Source organism: Microtus oregoni, unplaced genomic scaffold (assembly GCF_018167655.1).
Source record: "Microtus oregoni isolate MIOR12 unplaced genomic scaffold, Mior012 000012F_ref0000307, whole genome shotgun sequence".
Taxonomy (NCBI): Eukaryota; Metazoa; Chordata; class Mammalia; order Rodentia; family Cricetidae; genus Microtus; species Microtus oregoni.
Window position 1 is genome coordinate 22,873,805 of NW_024543071.1, and position 22,054 is coordinate 22,895,858.

At 46.8% G+C, this 22,054-nt stretch overlaps 1 protein-coding gene across 2 annotated transcripts in view; it reads right to left on the reverse strand.

Annotated features, from left to right (window-relative positions):
* The window catches only part of Pde6c (phosphodiesterase 6C), a 40,164-nt gene extending 24,815 nt beyond the window's left edge, over nucleotides 1-15,349 (reverse strand). For both annotated transcript variants that reach the window (XM_041661652.1, XM_041661651.1), the window contains exons 1-8: nucleotides 14,870-15,349; nucleotides 8,747-8,899; nucleotides 8,557-8,646; nucleotides 7,650-7,790; nucleotides 6,972-7,046; nucleotides 5,826-5,890; nucleotides 5,663-5,729; nucleotides 3,959-4,006 (exon numbers count right to left, since the gene is read on the reverse strand). In XM_041661652.1, the coding sequence (XP_041517586.1) occupies nucleotides 3,959-4,006; nucleotides 5,663-5,729; nucleotides 5,826-5,890; nucleotides 6,972-7,046; nucleotides 7,650-7,790; nucleotides 8,557-8,646; nucleotides 8,747-8,899; nucleotides 14,870-15,349 (1,119 nt within the window). The remainder of the gene's footprint in view (nucleotides 1-3,958; nucleotides 4,007-5,662; nucleotides 5,730-5,825; nucleotides 5,891-6,971; nucleotides 7,047-7,649; nucleotides 7,791-8,556; nucleotides 8,647-8,746; nucleotides 8,900-14,869) is intronic.
* Nucleotides 15,350-22,054: the final 6,705 nt, after the last annotated feature.

Here is a 22,054-nt window from a genome sequence, read left to right on the forward strand (position 1 = left end):
ACACGCGATGAAGCTCGGACCCAGGATGGACGTGGGCTAGAATCTTCCCGGTAAGTGCACCTAGCGGTGCTATGCAGATGATTAGAGATGGGCTAATTTTAATATGTGAGAATTAGCCTAGAAGAGGCTAGATAGAAATGGGCCAAGCAGTGTTTAAATGAATACAGTTTGTGTGTTGTTATTTCGGGCATAAGCTGGCAGGCGGGCCGGGGTGCTGGGGACGCAGCCCCACAGCTCCCTATTACTACACATGTGTCTTAGGGTTTCTATTGCAGTGACAAGACACTGTGACCATGGCAACTCTTATAGAGGAAAACATTTAATGGGGTGGCCTACAGTTTCAGAGGTTTAGTCCATTATCACTATGGTGTGGCATGGTGGTGTGCAGGCAGACATTGTGTTAGAGAAGGAGCTGAGGGTTCTACATCTTGCACAGGCAACAGGAAGTGGTCTGAGACACTTGAGCATATATAAGACCTCAAAGCCCACCTCTACAGCGACACACTTCCTCCAACAAGACCACACCTACGCCAACACCACACTTCCAACGCCACGCCCTTTGGGGCCAGCTTCTTTCAACCTGCCACAGCATGTAACTAAAAATTTTAAGTATATATAAAAATAAAACATTTTTTAAAGATTCTGTTGCCTATGGTATTTTCTTCTGGGTCACTAACCAGTTCCCAAATGATGAGACAGAGATTTAATATTTTAAGTATATATAAAATAACTGGTCTATCATTTATTACCTGTCATTGTCCTGAGAGTGAAAAGCAGAGAAACTAAACCTCAGTGTATGGACCTTTAAGCTTTAGGAAAAAGAACACAATATACAATGCTTTCAAGGGTCCATCCTTGGAAACTACCTAGGAGCCACATTCCCATCCTTCATGTACCATCTTAAATCTTCCAAAATAAGCTTTACTGGCTGCTTCTGGGTGTTTTAGTAAATGTTCATTTGCTATTTGTTCATCTTCGTCTGTTTTGCTGTTAATTAGAGATTTTGATGGCAAAATGATAGACAAAAATCTAACTTGGGGACAAAAACTTCTAACTGGGACAATTCTATATACTCCTCCATCACTGCCCCCACCCCGCCCCAGAGTTAAGGGTCTCTTTAAAGGAAGGACCCCTGAGCCTAATTCAAGAAACACTGATGGTAAGTAGAACGAAGACTCCTTGGCCAAAGGTGCCTATGCCTAATCTCCAGCTCCTGGGAGTGTGACCTCACAGATGAAATTATAGTTACCTATCAGTTAACTGAGAATCACAAACTACCCTGGATTTTACAGGAGGACCCCTATAATAACCGAGACCCTTAAAAGCAGTGAAGTCAGAATCAGGGAAGGACCATCCGGCAGAGCAGGGTCTGGAGGGCCAACTGCTGGTGTGGATGATGGAAGAGGCCATGAACCATGGAAACCCAGAAGCCCATAGGGGCCAAGGGCTGGGAAGGTCAGGGCACAGGTTCTTTCCTAGCGTCTTCCCAGAGGAACACCGTCTTCTGACATCTTGATTTTAGTACAGTATGCAACATTTTATACTCTGGGCTTCAGAACCACAAGGTCATACTTATCAGATTGTTTCCAGGAGTACGTGGTACTTTGTTGTTGTTTGCTGTCTGTTATGGTTACAACACTGTAGGAAACATATACATTGATCTCCAGGAAACACAGTTTGAGAACCACTGCCTCTCTTGGTTTGCTCCCCAAACAGCTCATTTTCAATGCTTGGTTTTTTCCACTTAACATTTTTAGGTACAACAGGGAATAATGAGATTCAGGGTCGAGAGTGAGAAGTAGGGTAAGAGCAGGAAGGCAGAGTGCAGAAGGAAGCTGGTGTTCTGGGGACGGCAGATACCCCAACCCATATCTGCTCTGGGGACTCGTACACAGGGCGTGCTTGGGAGGGGATGTGGGGAGAGAGCTGGAAACGGCAGCTAGATAGACAGGGTCCAGGCTACGGAGAAAAGGATGGACCCAAGGAGGAGTAAAATCACCCCAGTGCAGCTCTGGAACAATACACATGGCTGCTGGGGTTTCCTAGGTCAATATTGCCCATTAGAGGATTCTGGTTGCCTTCCAGGATGGGCCTGCCAATCAGTTACTATCTGGGAGGCCGGGCCTTGAAACAAATGTTACTGCAGGGTACAGCAGTCCTGAACCATTGGGATTCCTACAGGCTCATTTCCATAGAAACCACACTGAAGTATACTGCATCTCTGGGAGGTTACTGAAGACTGGAGTTTTGCCCCGTTCCAGGGACTCCTGATGCTAAAACAAGGTCCCCCCATTCTTTTCTAGGGCCCCTCAAACCTCAGTGGGCACCTGCTGTATAACCTCCATCTCGCTGATTCCACAGAGGCTGCTCCAGGTTCAGACACTGAAACATTGGCTGTTCCCCTCTCTGACATTCACTTGTATTCTATCCTGGCACACAATTGTTATAGACCTAGGGGCCAGGGCTGGGCTCAACACAATCATGAGCAGGTTCTGGGTGCAGGAAGGGAGAGACAAGAAGAAACAGGACCATATGGTGTTTGTGTGTTTCCACCTCGGTAAGCAAAGGGATGGGCAGGCAGAGCCGGGGAAACCTCCATTTAACTAAACAGCTGTGGACAGGTTTTCCCAAGATGGGTTTAGCTTGCTACTGTGGCAGGATCACCCATACCCTAGGGAAATCAATGGGACTCCATGTGTCTCCATAGTACGGAGAAAGACAAACATTAGCAGTGTCCCTGGGGAGGGCAGTCTCTCCTCCCGACTCAGATCAGGGCTTTACTGTCTATGAAATGCTGGGCATGGAGTGCCAGCATGCACAGAAGAGAGGCTGCAGCATTCTGGTACAGCCATCGCATCTGTCTGGTTTTCCAAAGGGACAGGGAAGGTATAGCCAAGATGAGCAGGTCCGATGAAGCTAGAAAGAAGATGAACTCCAAAGTCCTATCACTGGGATCTCATTTCCACTGCTGTGATGGAATACTACAGGCTGAGTAATTTATTAAGAAAAAAGTCAATTTAGTTTGAGAAACTGGAAGGCCTAAGGGCCTAGCTCCATAACCTCAGAGGCTCTGCTCACTGAATCATAACACGGCAAAGAGCATTACAGGACACACGGCCCTGAAAGGGCCAGATTAAGTCTCTCTTCCCTTTCTTGGGAAGCTGGTAAGGCTGTGTGCCTTCTCGCTACACCCTGGTCTATCTGCACCCCTCCAAACACGCTCATCAAGACATAGTATGTACATGAGCTTGGGGACTGAGCTTTCAACACATGAACCCTAAGGGGTAACGTTCAAACCCAGCTGTGACAGTGGGTAGAAGTGGTTAGTCCAGACAGTAAATACAGAGGGGCTGGCTGGGGAGTCCCCTGTGCTAAGTGGAGGAAGATTCTCCCGGAAGTGGATTCTCCCACAAGTAGGTTTCTGAATGTTGATTAAAAGAATGTAAAAATTCAGAACCTGGTAAGATTTTTTTTTTCTTTTTTAGATCCTAGTTACAGTACACTGTAGGAAGGGCTCCCGAGAAAGGCACCATGGGGCTGGCTTTGGGCCATACAATGTCTCCAGTCAATCATTCACGCAGACAAGAGCTATAGACTGCTTGCCATGCACCAAGCTCAGTTGTTGCCCCTAGAGAACCAAGGAAGGGAGGGAGTGGAAGTGTGTCAGCGTGCACTCTTGCTTTCACACACACATGCACACACAGACATACAGATACAGACGCACACTCCTGCACACACACAAACACACACACACACAATCTCCCATCTTCTCTTATTTTTCTTCTCTCAGACCCCTTGTTCCTTTACTGAAGAATCTGCTTCATGAAGGCCATTGGCCTAGCTAGAGCTTTGCTAGTTGGCCCCCTATGAAGGCACGAGTAAGGCAGACTCTGTGGATAAGGAAGAAGAGAGCACTCGCCTTGCCTGAGGGACCAGGCAGGCTCATGGCTGCCCTTACCTGAAATGTGAAGTACTCGTCTGCAGGGGCATTCAGCATGTTGCAGATCTGCGAAGGAAGGGACAGAGTCCTTCTGAAACATGGTGAGGTTAGGGCCACATAACCCATGAGGGAGGCGAGGGAGTGCGTATTGGGAGTGTTTCCCACGCAGCTCTTGGTAAACACGTTAACACCCGCTCTCTAGGTTAGGCCACATCTAGTTAGCCCAGGTTAGGCTCACTGCTGTCACCTCTGCTTCTGCTGCATCACTGACTGACATTCAGTGCCACCTCCAAACAACCCCTCCGCACAAACAAAAGAGAAAGGTGAACAGAAAGACAGCCATGCTGAGACAGGTGTGTGGGGGCCAGGCCTGGCCTCGCTGTCTATGCTTCCCTAAAGTAAGGTGCCTGAGGGGTAAGAGGAAAAGGCCGGGCAGTGTTTCAGTTGCTCCAAAGTAAGATTTCCCTAGAGAAACTGACTCCTCTTACAGCCAGAATTTGGAGACCGTTTCTCATATCCATTTTGAGTTGCTCTCAATTTTCAGTACCTGCGCAAATAGGTCTTATCTCAAGACTGTATTTTCACTTCAACCAAAGTCCAACTTGAACTGACAGCATTTCAAGCCTGGATGGTAATGGTTGGAGCAGTCTTCTCCTTTCAAAGATGAGGACATTGAAGTCCCAAAAAGTTTAGGGCTCTGTTCAAATTCACTGGATGAGACTCAAATTGTCATCTCCCAAGAGGGCTGCTGGGATTGGTTCTCCTGGCTAGGGTTCAGGGAGAACCCCGGCGTTGTATAAATTGTATACTGTTCATCTAGTATAAACACTTCTACCTAGAGGTGTAGGCTGACAACATTTACCTGCTCACACAATTCCTAAAAAACCTGGCAGTTTGGGGTGAGGTCTGAAGGATTATCTCCCCCACTACTGCAAGCTCCATGAGCCATGGAAACTGCTGGGGCTCAGATCTTTCTAAGAGCAGATGAAATATCGCTACTCTTTTTATGCTAGCCTTACAAAGAAAATGCAGAAATCTTCCGAAGCTTTTGTTTATTTTTGGTGCATGTTTACTTTCAGGGTTTGTCGTGTTCTTGTTTCTTTGTGCGAGTCTGGATTTCTCTCTGCAGCTCTGCATTGTGTGGGGTTAGCCATCCTCTTGCCTCAGCCTCTCACTGCTGGGGTTATAGGCACACGCTCCCCCTACACTCCCCCTTACTGTCTCCCTGAGTATTGATAATTTAAGAACTTCGAGGACTCTTTGGTGCCATTGTAATTTCACGATCCAATCTGAATGTCTGACATCATTTCACAGACTGCTGACCTCCGAGTGTGGCTTCATGATGTCTATCAATCTAGTCTTCTAACCTTTCTGTGATGGACATGTTTCTCAACCTTTGCTGGGAGGTCTCAGAGAAAATGATCATAGTCATACTAAGGCAGCCGAGCACTTGAGATGGACTCGAACCGATCGTGAGGCACAGCCACTGACTTAATATCCCCAGCTTTAAGCAGATCTCTGAAAATTGTGTTTCTTCAGAATAAGAATGTCCTGGTTAACTTAGATTGTCTTTCCTAGCTTCCTTTCCTTTCTCCTGTGCCAAAGAAAGTGGTCATCTCACTATTATCTCCTGAGTGCTTGGTTCAACCATTGCATTTACCTTGTAACTACTAAGTGTTTCTCAGGCTGTTATTTCGTATTGAAGTTTGTCTAGTGACTTACGAATCCATTTTCAGCAACGTATGTCGGCAGTCCACTAAGGAGCGTCCAATGGTCTGCAGGAGGGGACCTTGGAGAAGATTAAAAAAGTCATTGGCATGAATGGAAATGATCAAGTAGGAAAACCCAGCGGCCACTCCCATGGCTACTTCAGGGAAACACGCACGGAATCACGTTGATCTCTTCTTTTCCGTGTAAAATGTAATCGATGACTTTATAAAAGATGATTTCCTAGGAGGGAAGGAGATCGTGGGCACAACATTAGTTCCCAAAGAAAATAGTCTTCACTGGAGGATGTGGGCTTTAAAATTCATGTAAATAGTACCTGATTTCCTAGCCACAGTTTTCTGTATAACGTAAGCTACTAAACGAATCATATATTAGTTACAGGCTTGTAATGCAGTACTGACTGCATACCCACACTAAGAGTGGGCTCAATGCCATTTTAAAATGCTGAATTTACCCAAGAGCTTTGAGGGGGACTCTGATAACCAAACCACCAAGGACTCTGTCTTTCCTTTGAACAGGTTGCTTCTTTGCTGTCCAGGTGTAGCTGACATTAAGGACTTTATCAACCACAGGCAGACATGGATCATGCCCTGAGCACACGGCCCTTCTCTCCCGGCTCATCTCAGCAGGCCCTCCACAAGAGAGGTCACTGCTGGGAGGACCTGGGGCCGATGAAGAATCTGAGGCCCAGCAAAACAATCAACTTCTACTCAACATGAGCAGAGTGTATGGTTGTGAAGTGAATGCACTTCCTGCCTCCACGAAGCTGAGTGTGGCAGAAAGCCTAACCCAGCCCCCAGTGCTCCCCATACCACATGGCTGAAAAAGAGCCCATGGACTTCTTCAAATATCGTGTTGCCAGGTGTTGGGGTGGCGCACGCCTTTAATGCCAGCACTCTGGAGGCAGAGGCAAGCAGATCTTTGTGAGTTCAAGACCAGCCTGGCCTACACAGTGAGTTCCAGGACAGTCAGGACTGTTACACAGAGAAACCCTGTCTCAAAAAACAAAGCAAACAAGCAACCTTGTGCCAGTGGCTCTGATGCCTGCCTCACGCGGAGAACCGCAGACCCACAGGCCTCATGCGGAGCACCGCAGACCCACAGGCCTCATGCGGAGAACCGCAGACCCACAGGCCAAGTTTGGGGTTTGGGGAGAAGGAAAGCAAGAGCTTAATGAAATGTTCCGGTCCACCCTGCTGTGCAGGACTGTGCTTGGCAGAGTCCTGGTGAAGTTCTTTCCTCCGTGCACTTCAGTTCCTTGGCACCGTACCCAGACAGCACTAAAGGAGATGTTCGCATTTACCCTGCCGTCTGGAGTCTTTGGTCCTTTGTAAGGCTCAACTTCTCCAAGCTTGATTGGCCACTCATCATAAAATTCCTGGAGGCAATCATAGTTAACCATTATTAAATAAGCTAGCCCATGATTCACCTTACCTTGCCCAAATTAACACGCTCACACACTTCATGTTACTCTCTATCATTCTAGAATTTTAGACTTGAGAGAAAACCCTAATTCTCCGCAATATTGCTCATGAACCTGTGACTATGGCTTATCTTTGATTTGTCTGTAAAATGGGGACAGCCCAACTTCAGTTTGCTGTGAGGATTAAATGAACAGTATACACCAAACACTGGCATATGGTTCAAAGAATTCCATGTACAGCATACTGGAATTCTGTACTTTCTGCTCCATTTATTATAAGCACAAAACTAGTCTAAAATGAAAGACTAATAATTAATCAAAACAAGAGACTTGCTGGTGATGGATATAGGTGTGAGACAGATAAGCCAAATTTGAATCCCTGTGTCCCTTTGCTCCTTGCTGCTCGCATTAGCCCCTGGGCTGTGCCTTTGTAGCCCTAGCTCTTGCTCTTGGTCAGAGCTGGGTATCTGCATATCTGTTTGTCAGTGAATCAGGTTTCATTTTGGTATGCATTCTTTAGGTGACCCAAGGGGAGGTGAGGCATATGGAAGAGGAAACCTTCTCCTTGGTCATGTCCAGGAGACCAATGGAGTAGCGCTCGCAGTTCAGGTATGTTCTGATGGTGTACAGCGCTTTATGGAACTGCCGCTCAACATCGGTGAGCTCTTCGAACACTTTATTGGCTGACCACATAAGGATCTGAAAGTGAGCATTAAAAAGAAAACAGAACAAAATGAGAGAGGGGAGGGAGAGAAACAGACACACAGAGATATTAGTCAAATATTAGTCAAAAAAAAAACAAAAACAAAAACAAAACCCAAGAGGTGTATTCAAAAATGAACACACAAGAAACCGCAGTTCTATGTTGAACCTCCAACAACCTCCATCGTGGGCTCTCTAAGTGGAGTTATGTATAATCATGGGTCATAAACCCATGACCTTTGCTAAGCCATGGGCTTATGAAAGGGGGGGGCACGTGATCGGTCCAGCACAAAGAACAAATGCTCTCAACGTTTGCAAAGGGTCCAGTATCAGTGGGCTACCACTGAACCTGTGAACTCCTCCCTGCGTCCTTAGCTAGTCAGAGTTAGCCTAACCTGGAACAGTGGAATAGGGAGAGACCTTGGACGCACTCATCTCAAGGCCCACTTCTGTATTACATGGATGAGGGACTGAGAATCCTGGCTACAGATAATCCTCTTTGCCCCTCTATCTCATGGAACCGGTAGCCACAAATAAATGATTCTTTTCCTACAGTGAACTAAGAGCTTTAAGTGGGAACTAGCGACAATTTAACAGTTACCCCAGCCATACGAGGTGGGTACCGTAATCACCACCACATCCTAGGTGCAGAATCCACAGGCAACAAGGACATAGACTGAACAAGCTCAGTCGGTTGTCACACACATGGAGGCTGAAGGCTGGGAGGGAAGGCATGGGACGACTACAGCTATTGTCCCCTTACCTGGCTTCTCCGGGACTCCACACTGTACAGGTAGCTGGTGTGCTGCATCCTTAGGGCGACATCAATAAAGCTGAGGTACTTGGAAAAGATCTACAGGCAACAGAGAGGAACAAGTTATAGTTGGGATCACGTCTTTCGGGTGTCCAAGTCACTTCCTGTGCGTGTCTGGTGAACTCTGGGTTAGCATTACCTCCTCATCCTGTTTGGAAAACTCAGGAGCGTTGGTTTTGTTTACCACCATGACCACAGCAAGGACCTCCTTTCCCATCACAATCGGGCTTGCCAGCAGGTTCTTGGTGACATACCCAGTTTGCTTATCCATAAAGTCAGAAAAATGACTGTTCTGGAAAAGATAAAAACGTTCATGAACTTGCCAAAATAGGACAGAATCAGAGAGTGGTAGCTAGCTCTAAGACACTCTCTAGAATCCTAGGAACAGATGGCAGGAGCTCTAGTCCAGTAGTCCCGCCCTCAGCCCTGCCCTGTGTCATTCTGTAATCAGTGTGGGACAAAACTGTCCATGTTGGAATGTTCATTTCCCACCCAAGCAGTAACTTATCTGGATCAGGCAGAGGTAGGACTAGGAGGAAGGAGGTGATGTCACAACCTGGTGGAAAGTGAGGTGCTAGGAAGATGAAAAGGGGGTCACCAGGTTATTGCCGTGTGCGCAGGGAGGGGAAGTGTGCTGGACACCAGGACTGCTAATGCAAACTGTACAGGTGAAACCACCAACCCCTCTAACAAAGCATAAGAAAAAAATCAGTAATCCCTCAAGACCTCTGGTTCTCAACCTGTGAGTCGCAACCCCCTTGACAAACCTCCATCTCCAAAAATATTTGCGTTACAATGTATAACAGTAGCAAAATTACAGTTATGAAGTAGCAATGAAAATAATTTTATGGTTGGGGTCATTACACCATGAAGAACTGTATTAAAGGGTCACAGCTTTAGAGGGGCTGAGAACCACTGCTCAAGAACCTCCTAACTTCTCCCACGTAAGGAAGATTGTAGTGCCTTCCAGACCTTTCTCTGTGACTGGACAAAGATGTCTCTATTTTCTATTTACTTGTCTAACTTTATGTGACATTTGAATCACTTAACATCGTCTTAGGGCCTGTCCTCCAGAGTGAAGCCTGTGGCTGTGGACTCCACTTAGATCCTAGACGACACTCCCTGTGACTGTCCTTTCCTGAGCAGTCTGCAAACAAGACCACACCAGTCATTCTGTTCCTGCTTTTATGAGATAGATTTCCAGAGCGAAGACCCCTTTGACTGGAAAAACAGGTTGCATGAAATTATTTGTGCAGATTCGATTATGGAATGTTAAACTTTCTTTTCCTTTTTTTTGAAAATATTTTTTCCTAAATAATGTTCCTTGCATATGGTTTCCCATCCCAGTTTCTGCCCACCTCCCCTCCAATCCAGAACAACCCCCTTTCTGTCTCTTCTGAAAACAAATGGGCTTCTAAGGGATACAGTATAATACAGTAAGTTAGAACAAAACCCAGCACATCGGTATAGAACAAAACAGATAAAGAGAAGGCGCAAGAAACAGAGACCCCTCGTTCACACACTCAGGAAACCCATAAAAACACTAAACTGGAAGCCAAAATGTGCATGCAAAGAACCTGTAAGGTTAAAAGAGACAAAATGCAAAAACATATCAAATAAAATAAGATAAAATTTTAAAATCGAGGGAAAGCCCTGACACAACATTATAAGAAAAGGAAGCTCCAAAGATGCCATTGTATTCATTTCCTGTTGGCCATGTACTACTGGGCATGCAGGCTGCCCCTAAGAGCTATTCACTTCCCTCGCAAGACTCCATGGGAGAAAAAGAAATTTTCATTTGCAAGTAGTTATCAATTGGAGATAACTTCCTGCTGAGAGATGTGTGCTTTTCTCCATTCAGCGGGAGAGCCCCATGCACTACAGCCCCACGCAGGCCCTGCGCATGCTTTGCGCATGCTCCCTCAGCCACTGTGCGTTCCTACGCGCATTCATCTTGTTGACTTAGAGGGTCTTGATTTCTTTGTCCTCCAAGCCCTCTGGCTCTTGTACTTTTCCTGACCTCCTCTTCTGCAGGTACTCTTCAGCCCTGGGAGGGGGGCGGGAGGGGATTTAATCAAGGCATCCCTCTCAGAACTGTTTCAGAGTCTGGAATTCCCTTCATGACATCGGGCTGTGGGTTTCTGTTTTTGTTCCTATCTGCTGCAGGAGGAAGCTTCTCTATGATGGCTGAACAAGGCGCCGATCTTTGAGTACAGCAGAATGTCATCTGGGGTCATTTTATTCCATAGCAATCGTATGAGCAGGAATTTGGGGACCAGGTGTGATTAGTCAATAAAAGGGTCAGTGATTCTTGATGGTTGAGAGCAAGTTAAAAGGAGGAAATCTTTTAACAACAGGAAGCTGAGATATGCCCCCCATGCTGTTTTCTTTCCTACTGGGGAAGCTGGTCACTGAATGCTTAGGTTCTGTCCAGACTGGTTGGAAAGAAGGCCGCCTGCCCAAGGCTGACGGTTCTTGATTTTCTCAAAGGACTAACTCTCAGTTTCATTGTCTTTCTATTGGTTTTTAATTAATTTGTTTGTTTCTAGTTTACTGATTTCAATAAACAGTTGATTATTTCTTCCTATTTTGGGTATGATTTCTTCTTTTTGTTCTAGAGCTGCCAGGTGTGCTGCTAGGTTACTAATATGAGATCTCTCCAATTTTTTTATTAGGCAATTAGTGCTGTGCACTTGCCTCTTAGAACCGCCTTCATTGTGTCCCGTAAGTTTAGGTATGCTGTGTACTGTTTTTGTTTTTATTTTATTTATTGATTGATTAATGTTTCTCAAGACAGGTCTCACTATGTAGCCCTGAACTGAACTGTCCTAGAACTTGTTATGTAGACCAGGCTGGTCTTGAACTCAGAGAGCTCCTCCTGCCTCTGCCTTCCAAGTGCTGGGATTGTAGGCATGTGTCATTGTGTCTGGCACATTGAAATTCTTGCCCCCTTGGATTGTTTGATCCCCTTGCCACTGCCAGAGCTTGCCAGTTCTCCAAAGATTTCCTCAAGCTAAGGTCTTTCCTGTCACACTTTATTTCCTTTGAGAGAAGAGAAAGAAATGGATCTCCTTGGACATAAACTCCTACAGCACCCGCAGCAGGTAATGCTGACACATGGCAATACTTGACAGCCGAGTTTGGAGAGTAAGTGCTCCAAGTCAGGGACTTGAGAAACAGGTTGTGGAGGCACTTAGTATATGCTCTTCAATTTCAGAGAACACCCACTCTAGGGGAATGAGACTCGTCGGCCCAAGACCATAGGTTGCTGTCCACAAACTGCCCTCAGGGCCTCATTGCTAAAACAACACCTACACAACTCACTGAACACGGCGATGTCAAAACGATGCCTACATAGAGCCTCCATCCCTGTGTTCTAGTATCTTTGGTACAGGAAGGTATTCTGCATGCTACCAGAAATGTAGACACTGACCTAGGATTTTGTCCTGTTTTTTAGGACAGTGGTATATGGTTTTACCTAGAGTCCTTGGGCTATCTAGCCTCAGGTAGTAGTTAACTGAGCAACTACTATGAGCCAATCATTTTATTTAGTTGTCTCCCTTCTCAGGGGTGGAAACTCAGTTCATTACAGTGACTAGACCTCAGCCGTGGATCTGATCCCAGGCCACTGTCATGACTTCCCTGTTACCACCTTCATGGCTTCCATGGTCAGCAGCAACCACCTCTGCATCGTTGTCTAGGGGTCTCCTACACGCTCACCCTGTCCACACTGCTACCCCAATGGGAGGTGTGTGTAATCAGTGATGTGCTGAGAAAGGAAAGCCTTGAGGACCTCGGCGACTGTTCCAGACCTCACACCCTGTCTTTCTGATTCTTACTACAGAGGTGGAAATGTCGTCATGGGCCATGGCATCTGTAAAGGGTCCTTGTCAAAAACTAAATAAGGTGCCGGGCAGTAGTGGTACACGTTTTTAATCCCAGCCCTCAGGAGGCAAAGACAAGTGAGTTCAAGGCCAGTCTTGTCTACGAGCGTTAGTTCCAGGCTACACAGAGAAACCTTGGCTCAAAAAGCAAAAAAACAAACACACACAAATCAAAGAAGGTTAAGAAGTAAAAATTCTTTACTAACTGGCAAATGCGATGGAAAGGCGAAGAGTGATTCTGAGTTCCCTTAAAACTCTGGCTTCCACAAGCCCAGGGAAAGTAGACAACAGAGAGAACCCTGAGGGAGACATTCATGGATCTAAATAGGAAGATGAAAAAGACAAAATCTCCTGAATTAATTGGGAGCGTGGAAGTCATGAAAAACGGTAGAAGGGGAGAGGGGAGGAGGAGAGGGGAGTGGAGAAAAATGTGTAGCTCAATAAAAACAATAAAAATACGTAATTAAACAAAAACAAAGCAAACAAAACAAAACCAAACACAAAAAACTGCAGCTCCGACCTTCCTTTGCTGCAGATTTTACTGCAGTGGCCAAAGCACGGGACACTACGAAGATGCAGAGCAGTGGTAGGGCGCTGGCCAGAGTCAGGAGCCCTTGATTCCGTCCCAGCTCTTCCATTCACTGACATCTACCAAGGACTCTGGGGCAAACACTGTTCTGTGACCTCCAACTTCCCATCTGACAGAGGAGAGGGCTGGGCTAAAGATTCACCAAGCCTTCCCTACTCTGATAGCCCACAGTTGAGGAAGTTCTCTTTGTTCTCCCGCATCTGCTCACCCGACAGACCTGTGTGTAAAGCACTGGCCGCGTATCAGAACCACCTGGGGAACCCACGTCCCAGACTGAGTGTCTACTGTGATTGGTCTGTTGGGAGTCGCAAGCACAGGCACTATTAATCTGATTTCACGGAGAGCTGGAGTTGACTACTCTAGTAGACCACTGGAGAGAAAAGAGGCCTCCGACTCCCGCTGAGCTCAGCTTCTCCAGCTTCTACACGGTGTGCCTCTCCACCTGATTCTGAATACCAGGAGTGCTGAGGGAAACAGGGATAAGCTTTCCCCGAGTCCGTCACCCTTATTGCGACGCTCCAGGGACAAGACAGGCTAGGATGCATTCTTGCTGTTATCTCCTCCCTTCCAGAAATCATTTTGCCCAATTCTCCTTAGAAAAAAAAAAAAAAAGTCTCAGAAGAAAAAAAAAATAAACGGCGCACATCAGATTCTGAAGTTTGATGTCTCTAATTTTGGAGATGTGAAGAAGTATATTCTCATTCGAAAACATCAGGACATAACCTGTTAGCTGGGGTCAAGAGATGCAGTCTTTAGACAAATCAACCCTTGGACCTGAGGAGTGTCCTGCGGTGGTTTGCGGAATGGCGCTAATGTTTGACACACTGATCCTCACTGTCGGGGTAAGCCTCCTGTAATCAGCTTCAGGAGGTATTTGGAGATTATCTCCGACCTTTCAGCTGCCCTTAGTCACGGGTCGGTTTATGAACCCTGAACAGAAGACACTTCAGGGGCTTCCCTCTGACTCATCTCCCCTCCTTCAGAACAGGGGTGTCCCCGTCGGTTAACAGTAAGTCACAGTAATGGGACGGACGTGTGTGTAAGATGGCAGAAACCGCGGGCCAGCACTCTGGGTGCTTCCCAGTGAGGGATTATGGGTGATTAGCGTTTTATAATGCTTTTCTAAAATGACTGACCATGTGTGCCAGTGGTCAGAAGAAAGAGATGATTTTTCTGTGTCCATAAGGAGCATAGTGATGCCTTGTCTTAGAACAGTGATGTCTTGGTCATTAGCAATGACCCCTCCTTATATAATTGGAATTTGTGACTGCTGGAACTTGCAGCTGATCATCCCCGTTGTGGGGGATGGGCACTGAATCACTTAAATCCACATTTGTGAGGATTCAAGTCAAAGATTTTAAACTTTGAATAGGAGAAATGCTTTCTTTCTTTGCACCGTAGACCTATGGATGGAAGAATCTGTGTATTAGCCGGTTCATCGTAGAGAAACCTCCAAGGGTTGTGACCGAGAGGCCTGGGAACGGTTCCCTGTACTAGACTTTGATGTGCTGGCTAATCTCCTAGTGGGCTTGGCACAATGGTAGTTCCCAAAGCAATGGAGGAAATGGGGAGAATATGAGGAACATACTAGACCTAGCCAGCCAGGAGCACCTGCTTTTAAAAAACAAAAACAAACAAAAACACTTCAAGACTCACTTACACTTACAATAAAAACTGTATTCAGCGCTCCTCTAAAACCTAGCTTTGACGGGCACCTTGTATTTTGTTAACTATAGTCTGGCTAGGTCTGTGACAAGACCTCCGCCCTACTGCAGGAAGGGCCACCTACCTTTCTCACATCTGAGACATTAACGGCTTTCTTCGCATGAGCAACCCAGCCAACTATCCCAATGTCCAACGGAAACACGACTTCTCTGTCAGGGGCCACCAGGTTGTCCTCAAACTTAGAAGTTGGGGTGATGTCCAGCAGCCTGGAGGCCACTTCGGGTGTACCATTTCTGGCTCGGCATGCGAACATACTGCAGCGGTCAGCCTGGAGGAGCTGAGCCAGCCTCTGCAGGGCCCTGTGAGCCACCTGCTCGGCACTGCCTGCCTCGTCCTGCATCTGCCGCAGTAGCTCCAGGCACAGGGCTGACTCCTCCACCTGCGCCATCTCAGGGAGAGACATGCTGGCCTGAACCCCTGGATGGCTGTTTTGGAAGATCGGCCCCAGCGCCTCCACCCGAAGCTTCTTGTCAAAATACTCCTTGGCAAACTGAGGGTTCTCTTCCAGGTATCTCTCCACAGCATCTTGGCTGATCTCACCCATGGTGTGGCTTGTGTTGCTGCTGCTGTCCAGAGAGGAAGACCCCTCAGAGTGACACCGGGGCCAGTATGACGAAAAAGAAATCCATCCTGGCCAAAATCATCAAGGAAGCTTCAGTGATACCTCTTTAGGCCCCCAAAGGGAAAGCAGGAAGGTTGCTTAGCCGTTCTCTCAAACTGCCTGGGACGTGGCCTGAGACCTCGGCTTATGGGAGCCCAGAAGCAGTGGATTAGTCAGCCCTTTCAGGCCCAAAATCCCTCAGCATTATTAGCCCCTAAGTCCTTGAGAATCACCAGAGAATCTCTGAACAGCCAGGCAAGAGTCAAGCAGCAATGTCTGTTCCAGAAGAATAACCCAACTGCTGTTGTCCAAAGCCAAGAAGAATCCCAGACCTCTTTCCTTGGTGACCTTGCAGTAGCATAGGCAGACCCTTTAAACTGTGATAGCTATCAGGATGGCTTGTGTATAGACCTCAGACGTGCTTGGGGTTTTGGGTTTTGCGTATGTAGCAGCTTTAATCATTTCAGTGTGCATTGGCGTGGGAGACAGAAGGGTTTCACATCCAAGTAGCACAAAAATGAATATTAAGTCTTCCCTCTTCTCCAAAGCCCTTTGATCCCCCCAGTTGTTCTGTCTACTCTACTCTCGTTGTGGAATACCAGTTTAATGAAGGAAGCATGTGTTGCATTTGTTTATGCTGTGGAATATTAACTTTAACTATGTGAAGGTGTATTGTACTTGTTTGTGCCGCCTTTGTTTAATGATGTAAAGATATACTACATTTGTTTCATTTTGCGTGCCTAAGGCACCTGTTTGGTCTAATAAAAAGCTGAACAGTCACTAGCTAGGCAGGAGAGGCATAGACAAGATTGGTGGGCAGAGAAAAGAGAGGAAAAGAAAGGGAGAAGAAAATAAGAGAGAAAGAGAGGGACATGCCCTGGGCCAGGAGCCAGGCATCCCTCAGCCAGCCATGGAGACAGCAGGACATATCTGTAAGATATGCAAGAAAGAAAGGAAGGTAAAAAGCCCTGAGGCAAAACGTAGGCAAAGAGAAGCAGGTTAAGGTATCAGACCTAGCAAAAAACTGGCCTAAGCTGAGGGAAGCATTCATAGCTAATAAGTCTCTGTGTCATGATTTGGAAGCTGGTTGATGGCCTAAAAGGAAAAGAAATCCTGTTACACCCTTTCCCTAAAAACCTCCTTTCCCAATGGCCTTCATGTAAGAAAACTTGATCTTAGAGACACTTGAAAGGAACAAAACTGGGGCGTATTACTAAGAGAGTTAAACATAGTTTTAAAATATGCCTACCATCTAAGTTCAGGGGACCCGCAGACTACATGACTGCAGAGGTGACCATGCCATCTCTAACTGACTTTTCTGCCTCTAAGCATATTAGTTTGCTTAATATACCAAATAAACATATTTGTTTTTGGTCAGAGTAGCTAGGGATCATGCATTCTCCCCCTCTGAGGCAGCCTATTACACAAGCTGCCCTCTGTTGCTAGGAACCTTGACATCTCAGGGCCTGCTAGCGAGCAGAGCACACAGCGCTACTAAGTTTCGTTTAATGTTTGTTTTATTAAACTTTAGGATCTATTATCCACACCACCCAAGCAAAACTATCAGACATCTCCTAAATCGAACTAAACACTTTCCAATCCAGTTGGCTTGAATATTTAAGGGCTGACTCCAAGCCCTTATCTTTTAACTGTTTCAATAAAGCTTCAAACATCACAAGATAAAGGTTGAAATGAAAAACAGTGAATTTAAATTATTAATGTATCCCTTTTAGATTGGCTTCTAAGGGATAGTGTGCAGATATCATTTACGTCTATAAACGCAAAACTCTACCTCACTAGGATGTCAGCACTCTCAGTCACAAATGAGAGAGGTCAAGGCCAGGAACTGAAATTCTTAGTTACAACATGGTTTTCCCAGGGGAACAGAATTCATGTCAGCATTAGTAAGTTAAGCCCATGTATATGGTGGTGACTTGCCTGTTACTCCAAAGGGTCTCGTAAGGTGCCCACATTTTCTTATTCCTGCTGTGTGGCACCAAGTCTCCTCTCAGGAGGGCTTGTGCCTGGTGACTGTTCCTTCATCCTTAGATGGTGGCCCTTGGTCCTAGTCAGGATATGAAAACCCCAAATCAGGCAACAGCAGGCAGTGAGATTGGATCAGTAATAAGTTTCCTCTAAAACTAAATGATAACAAGACAAAAAAAAAAAGTTGGGCTGAGTCTAGGAATGTTGCCTGCGTCCTAATTACAGGACTTTCGAGGCTGTACTGGGGGGTTCAGAAATTTTGAGAGAGAAGAGGACTATTCTCTCCAGTTTAACCTGTTAACAAGGTGCTGCTGGACTTGTAGAGTAAGTTTGAAAGAGTCCCTCTTTTCGGCTGCAGAGATGGATCAACTATCAAAAGCGCTTTGCTTTCTGCCCTTGCAAAGGACCAGAGTTCAGATCCCAGCTCCCACTTAGGTGGCTTGAATCATAATCACCTGTAACTCCAACTCCAGAGGACCAATTGGCTGCTTCCAACCTCTGAGGGCACCCTCACACATATGTGTATGTACATATACAGATACAGACATACATGGATACACACACACACATTTTTTTTAATAAAGAGTTCCTTTTCTTTCAATTCTTCAAAAACAGTTTGAGAAATACTGTTCTTCTTTAAAAGTCTGACAAAATTCTACAGCAAAGCCATCCGGTCCTATCACTTGGTCTCATTCCAAGAATGCAAGGATAGTTCCCCATATATAAATCAATACCAGTAGCACTGGGGCTGGAGAGATGGCTCGGCAGTTGAGTGTTTATTGCTCTATCAGAGGACCCAGTTCAGAGCTCAGCACCCACATCAGGTGACTCACAGACACTTGTAATACCAAGGATTCATACAATGCCCTCTCAGGCCTCTGAGGGCACACATACACATAAGTAAAAAAAAAAAAAGTAATATAACACAGCCCATAAATAAAATCAAGTGTAAAAATCACCAACTTCCAATGGATAGCTCCATCCAAACCTATGGTCACTCAGGTGACCTAGCTAAACATAAGAACATAAGAAAGGGACTTGTGAGGAGGGGTGCATGGGAGACAATGGGATGAAAATAATCAGAACTCATTACTACATGGATGGGACTGTCAAAACCAATTTAACAAAAAATATTTTAAATGACATTAAAAACTGGCAAATGATCTGAGTAGATACTTTTCAAAGGACAAATACAAATTGTGACTAGATACGTGAGAAAAATCACGCATGTAGTTAGGTCTAAGAGAAGTGTAAACTGAAGTTGTATTGAGGCTGTATCTCATCTAGGTAGAACGGTCACTACCAGAACAACAGATGCTGCCAAGCATGCGGTGAGAAGGGGACCTTGTGCACTGGTGGGAGGTATGTGAAGCATCACAGTCACCGTGGTAAACAGTCTGGAGAGTCCTCAAGGAACAGCAGAACTCCCAGATCCAGCTAGCCTGCTCCTGCATGTATACCCAAAGGAAATGGAGCCAGGAAAGAGGAGACACTGCACTCATGGTTGCTGTGGCATTATTCACAGTAGTTAAGAGATGGAGTCAGGCCGGACATGATGGTGCATGCCTTTAATCCCAGCACATGGGAGGCAGAAGCAGGCGGATCTCTGCAAGTTTGAGGCCAGCCTGGTCTACAAAGTGAGTTCCAAGATAGCCAGACCTGTTACAAAGAGGAAACTATGTCTCAAAACAAGCAAACAAACAAACAAAAAAAAAGAGGTGGAATCAGCCTGTATGCTCATCAACAAATGAAGAAAAATATGTAATTTGTGTGTAATATATAGTTGTAAATTAGATGCAAATATATAATTTATATATAGTGGAGTATTATTATTCAGCCAAAAATGAAATTCTATCATTTGTAAGAAAATGGATAAAACTCAAGTCCAGTGTGTTAAACAAAATAAGCCAGATGCAGAAAGACAAGTATCACATGCTTTCTCTCATACAGAGAAAGATGGGTCCAATGGCCTGAAACTCCAAGAGTGCTTATCAGGGAACAGGAAGGGGGTGGGAGACAGTGAGGGGGCAGAGAAGAAGAGTGGGGAGAGTGTAGAGCAGTCGTTAGACATAATCAATATGTGCTATATGAATGTATAGAAATACCACAGCAAATACCATTGATTTGGCACAATTAATATTAAACATCATAAAATGTGTTCTTGTAATACTGAGCAAGATAAATTGGAATAAAGTAAATACTTGGTATCAGTATATGGATTTATAATGTATACCACATTTGGGTCATCATCAAATGGTATTTCTTAGACTGTTAAAAAGAAATCATTCCTTTAAATCTTTGGTTATACTTTCCTGATGGATGTTAAGACTATGTAGGTGACCAAAATTAACCCTTTCTTTATTATCAAAGTCAGCTGAAGGTCTGGTCTTCAAGGGTTACTTGAGCTTCAGAAGAACCCCAGGCTCATTTAATTAATCAGATCAGCCTCTCTCTCTCTCTCTCTCTCTCTCTCTCTCTCTCTCTCTCCCCCCTTCTTTCCTTCCAGGTTGTGTCACCTGTTGAGGAGGAGTCAGGCTCTTGAAGACTGTGCTGACCCTCTTCTTTGCAGAATGTGCACAGCTTAGGTTCAGCCTCTGTGCACTGCTTAGGTCCAGCCTCTGTGCACTGCTTAGGTCCAGCCTCTGTGCACTGCTTAGGTCCAGCCTCTGTGTGCTGCTTAGGTCCAGCCTCTGTGTGCTGCTTAGGTTCAGCCTCTGTGCACTGCTTAGGTCCAGCCTCTGTGCACTGCTTAGGTCCAGCCTCTGTGCACTGCTTAGGTCCAGCCTCTGTGCAGCCTCTGTGCACTGCTTAGGTTCAGCCTATGTGCACTGCTTAGGTCCAGCCTCTGTGCAGCCTCTGTGCACTGCTTAGGTCCAGCCTCTGTGCACTGCTTAGGTCCAGCCTCTGTGCACTGCTTAGGTCCAGCCTCTGTGCACTGCTTAGGTCCAGCCTCTGTGTGCTGCTTAGGTTCAGCCTCTGTGCACTGCTTAGGTCCAGCCTCTTATGCACTGCTTAGGTCCGGCCTCTGTGCACTGCTTAGATCCAGCCCCTTATGCACTGCTTAGGTCCGGCCTCTGTGCACTGCTTAGGTCCAGTCTCTGTGCAGCCTCTGTGCACTGCTTAGGTCCAGCCTCTGTGCACTGCTTAGGTCCAGCCTCTGTGCAGCCTCTGTGCACTGCTTAGGTCCAGCCTAAGTGCACTGCTTAGGTCCAGTCTCTGTGCACTGCTTAGGTCCAGCCTCTGTGCACTGCTTAGGTCCGGCCTCTGTGCACTGCTTAGGTCCAGCCTCTGTGCACTGCTTAGGTCCAGCCTCTGTGTGCTGCTTAGGTCCAGCCTCTGTGTGCTGCTTAGGTTCAGCCTCTGTGCACTGCTTAGGTCCAGCCTCTGTGCACTGCTTAGGTCCAGCCTCTGTGCACTGCTTAGGTCCAGCCTCTGTGCAGCCTCTGTGCACTGCCTAGGTTCAGCCTCTGTGCACTGCTTAGGTCCAGCCTCTGTGCAGCCTCTGTGCACTGCTTAGGTCCAGCCTCTGTGCACTGCTTAGGTCCAGCCTCTGTGCACTGCTTAGGTCCAGCCTCTGTGCACTGCTTAGGTCCAGCCTCTGTGTGCTGCTTAGGTTCAGCCTCTGTGCACTGCTTAGGTCCAGCCTCTTATGCACTGCTTAGGTCCAGCCTCTGTGCACTGCTTAGATCCAGCCTCTTATGCACTGCTTAGGTCCAGCCTCTGTGCACTGCTTAGGTCCAGTCTCTGTGCAGCCTCTGTGCACTGCTTAGGTCCAGCCTCTGTGCACTGCTTAGGTCCAGCCTCTGAGCAGCCTCTGTGCACTGCTTAGGTCCGGCCTCTGTGCAGCCTCTGTGCACTTCTTAGGTCCAGCCTCTGTGCACTGCTTAGGTCCAGTCTCTGTGCACTGCTTAGGTCCAGTCTCTGTGCACTGCTTAGGTCCAGCCTCTGTGCACTGCTTAGGTCCAGTCTCTGTGCAGCCTCTGTGCACTGCCTAGGTCCAGCCTCTGTGCACTGCTTAGGTCCAGTCTCTGTGCACTGCTTAGGTCCAGTCTCTGTGCACTGCTTAGGTCCAGCCTCTTTGTGCTGCTTAGGTCCAGCCTCTGTGCACTGCTTAGGTCCAGCCTCTGTGCACTGCTTAGGTCCAGCCTCTGTGCAGCCTCTGTGCACTGCTTAGGTCCAGCCTCTGTGCACTGCTTAGGTCCAGCCTCTGTGCAGCCTCTGTGCACTGCTTAGGTCCAGCCTCTGTGCACTGCTTAGGTCCAGCCTCTGTGCACTGCTTAGGTCCAGCCTCTGTGCACTGCTTAGGTCCGGCCTCTGTGCACTGCTTAGGTCCAGTCTCTGTGCAGCCTCTGTGCACTGCTTAGGTCCAGCCTCTGTGCACTGCCTAGGTCCAGTCTCTGTGCACTGCTTAGGTCCAGTCTCGGTGCACTGCTTAGGTCCAGCCTCTGTGTGCTGCTTAGGTCCAGCCTCTGTGCACTGCTTAGGTCCAGCCTCTGTGCACTGCTTAGGTCCAGCCTCTGTGCAGCCTCTGTGCACTGCTTAGGTCCAGCCTCTGTGCACTGCTTAGGTCCAGCCTCTGTGCAGCCTCTGTGCACTGCTTAGGTCCAGCCTCTGTGCACTGCTTAGGTCCAGCCTCTGTGCACTGCTTAGGTCCAGCCTCTG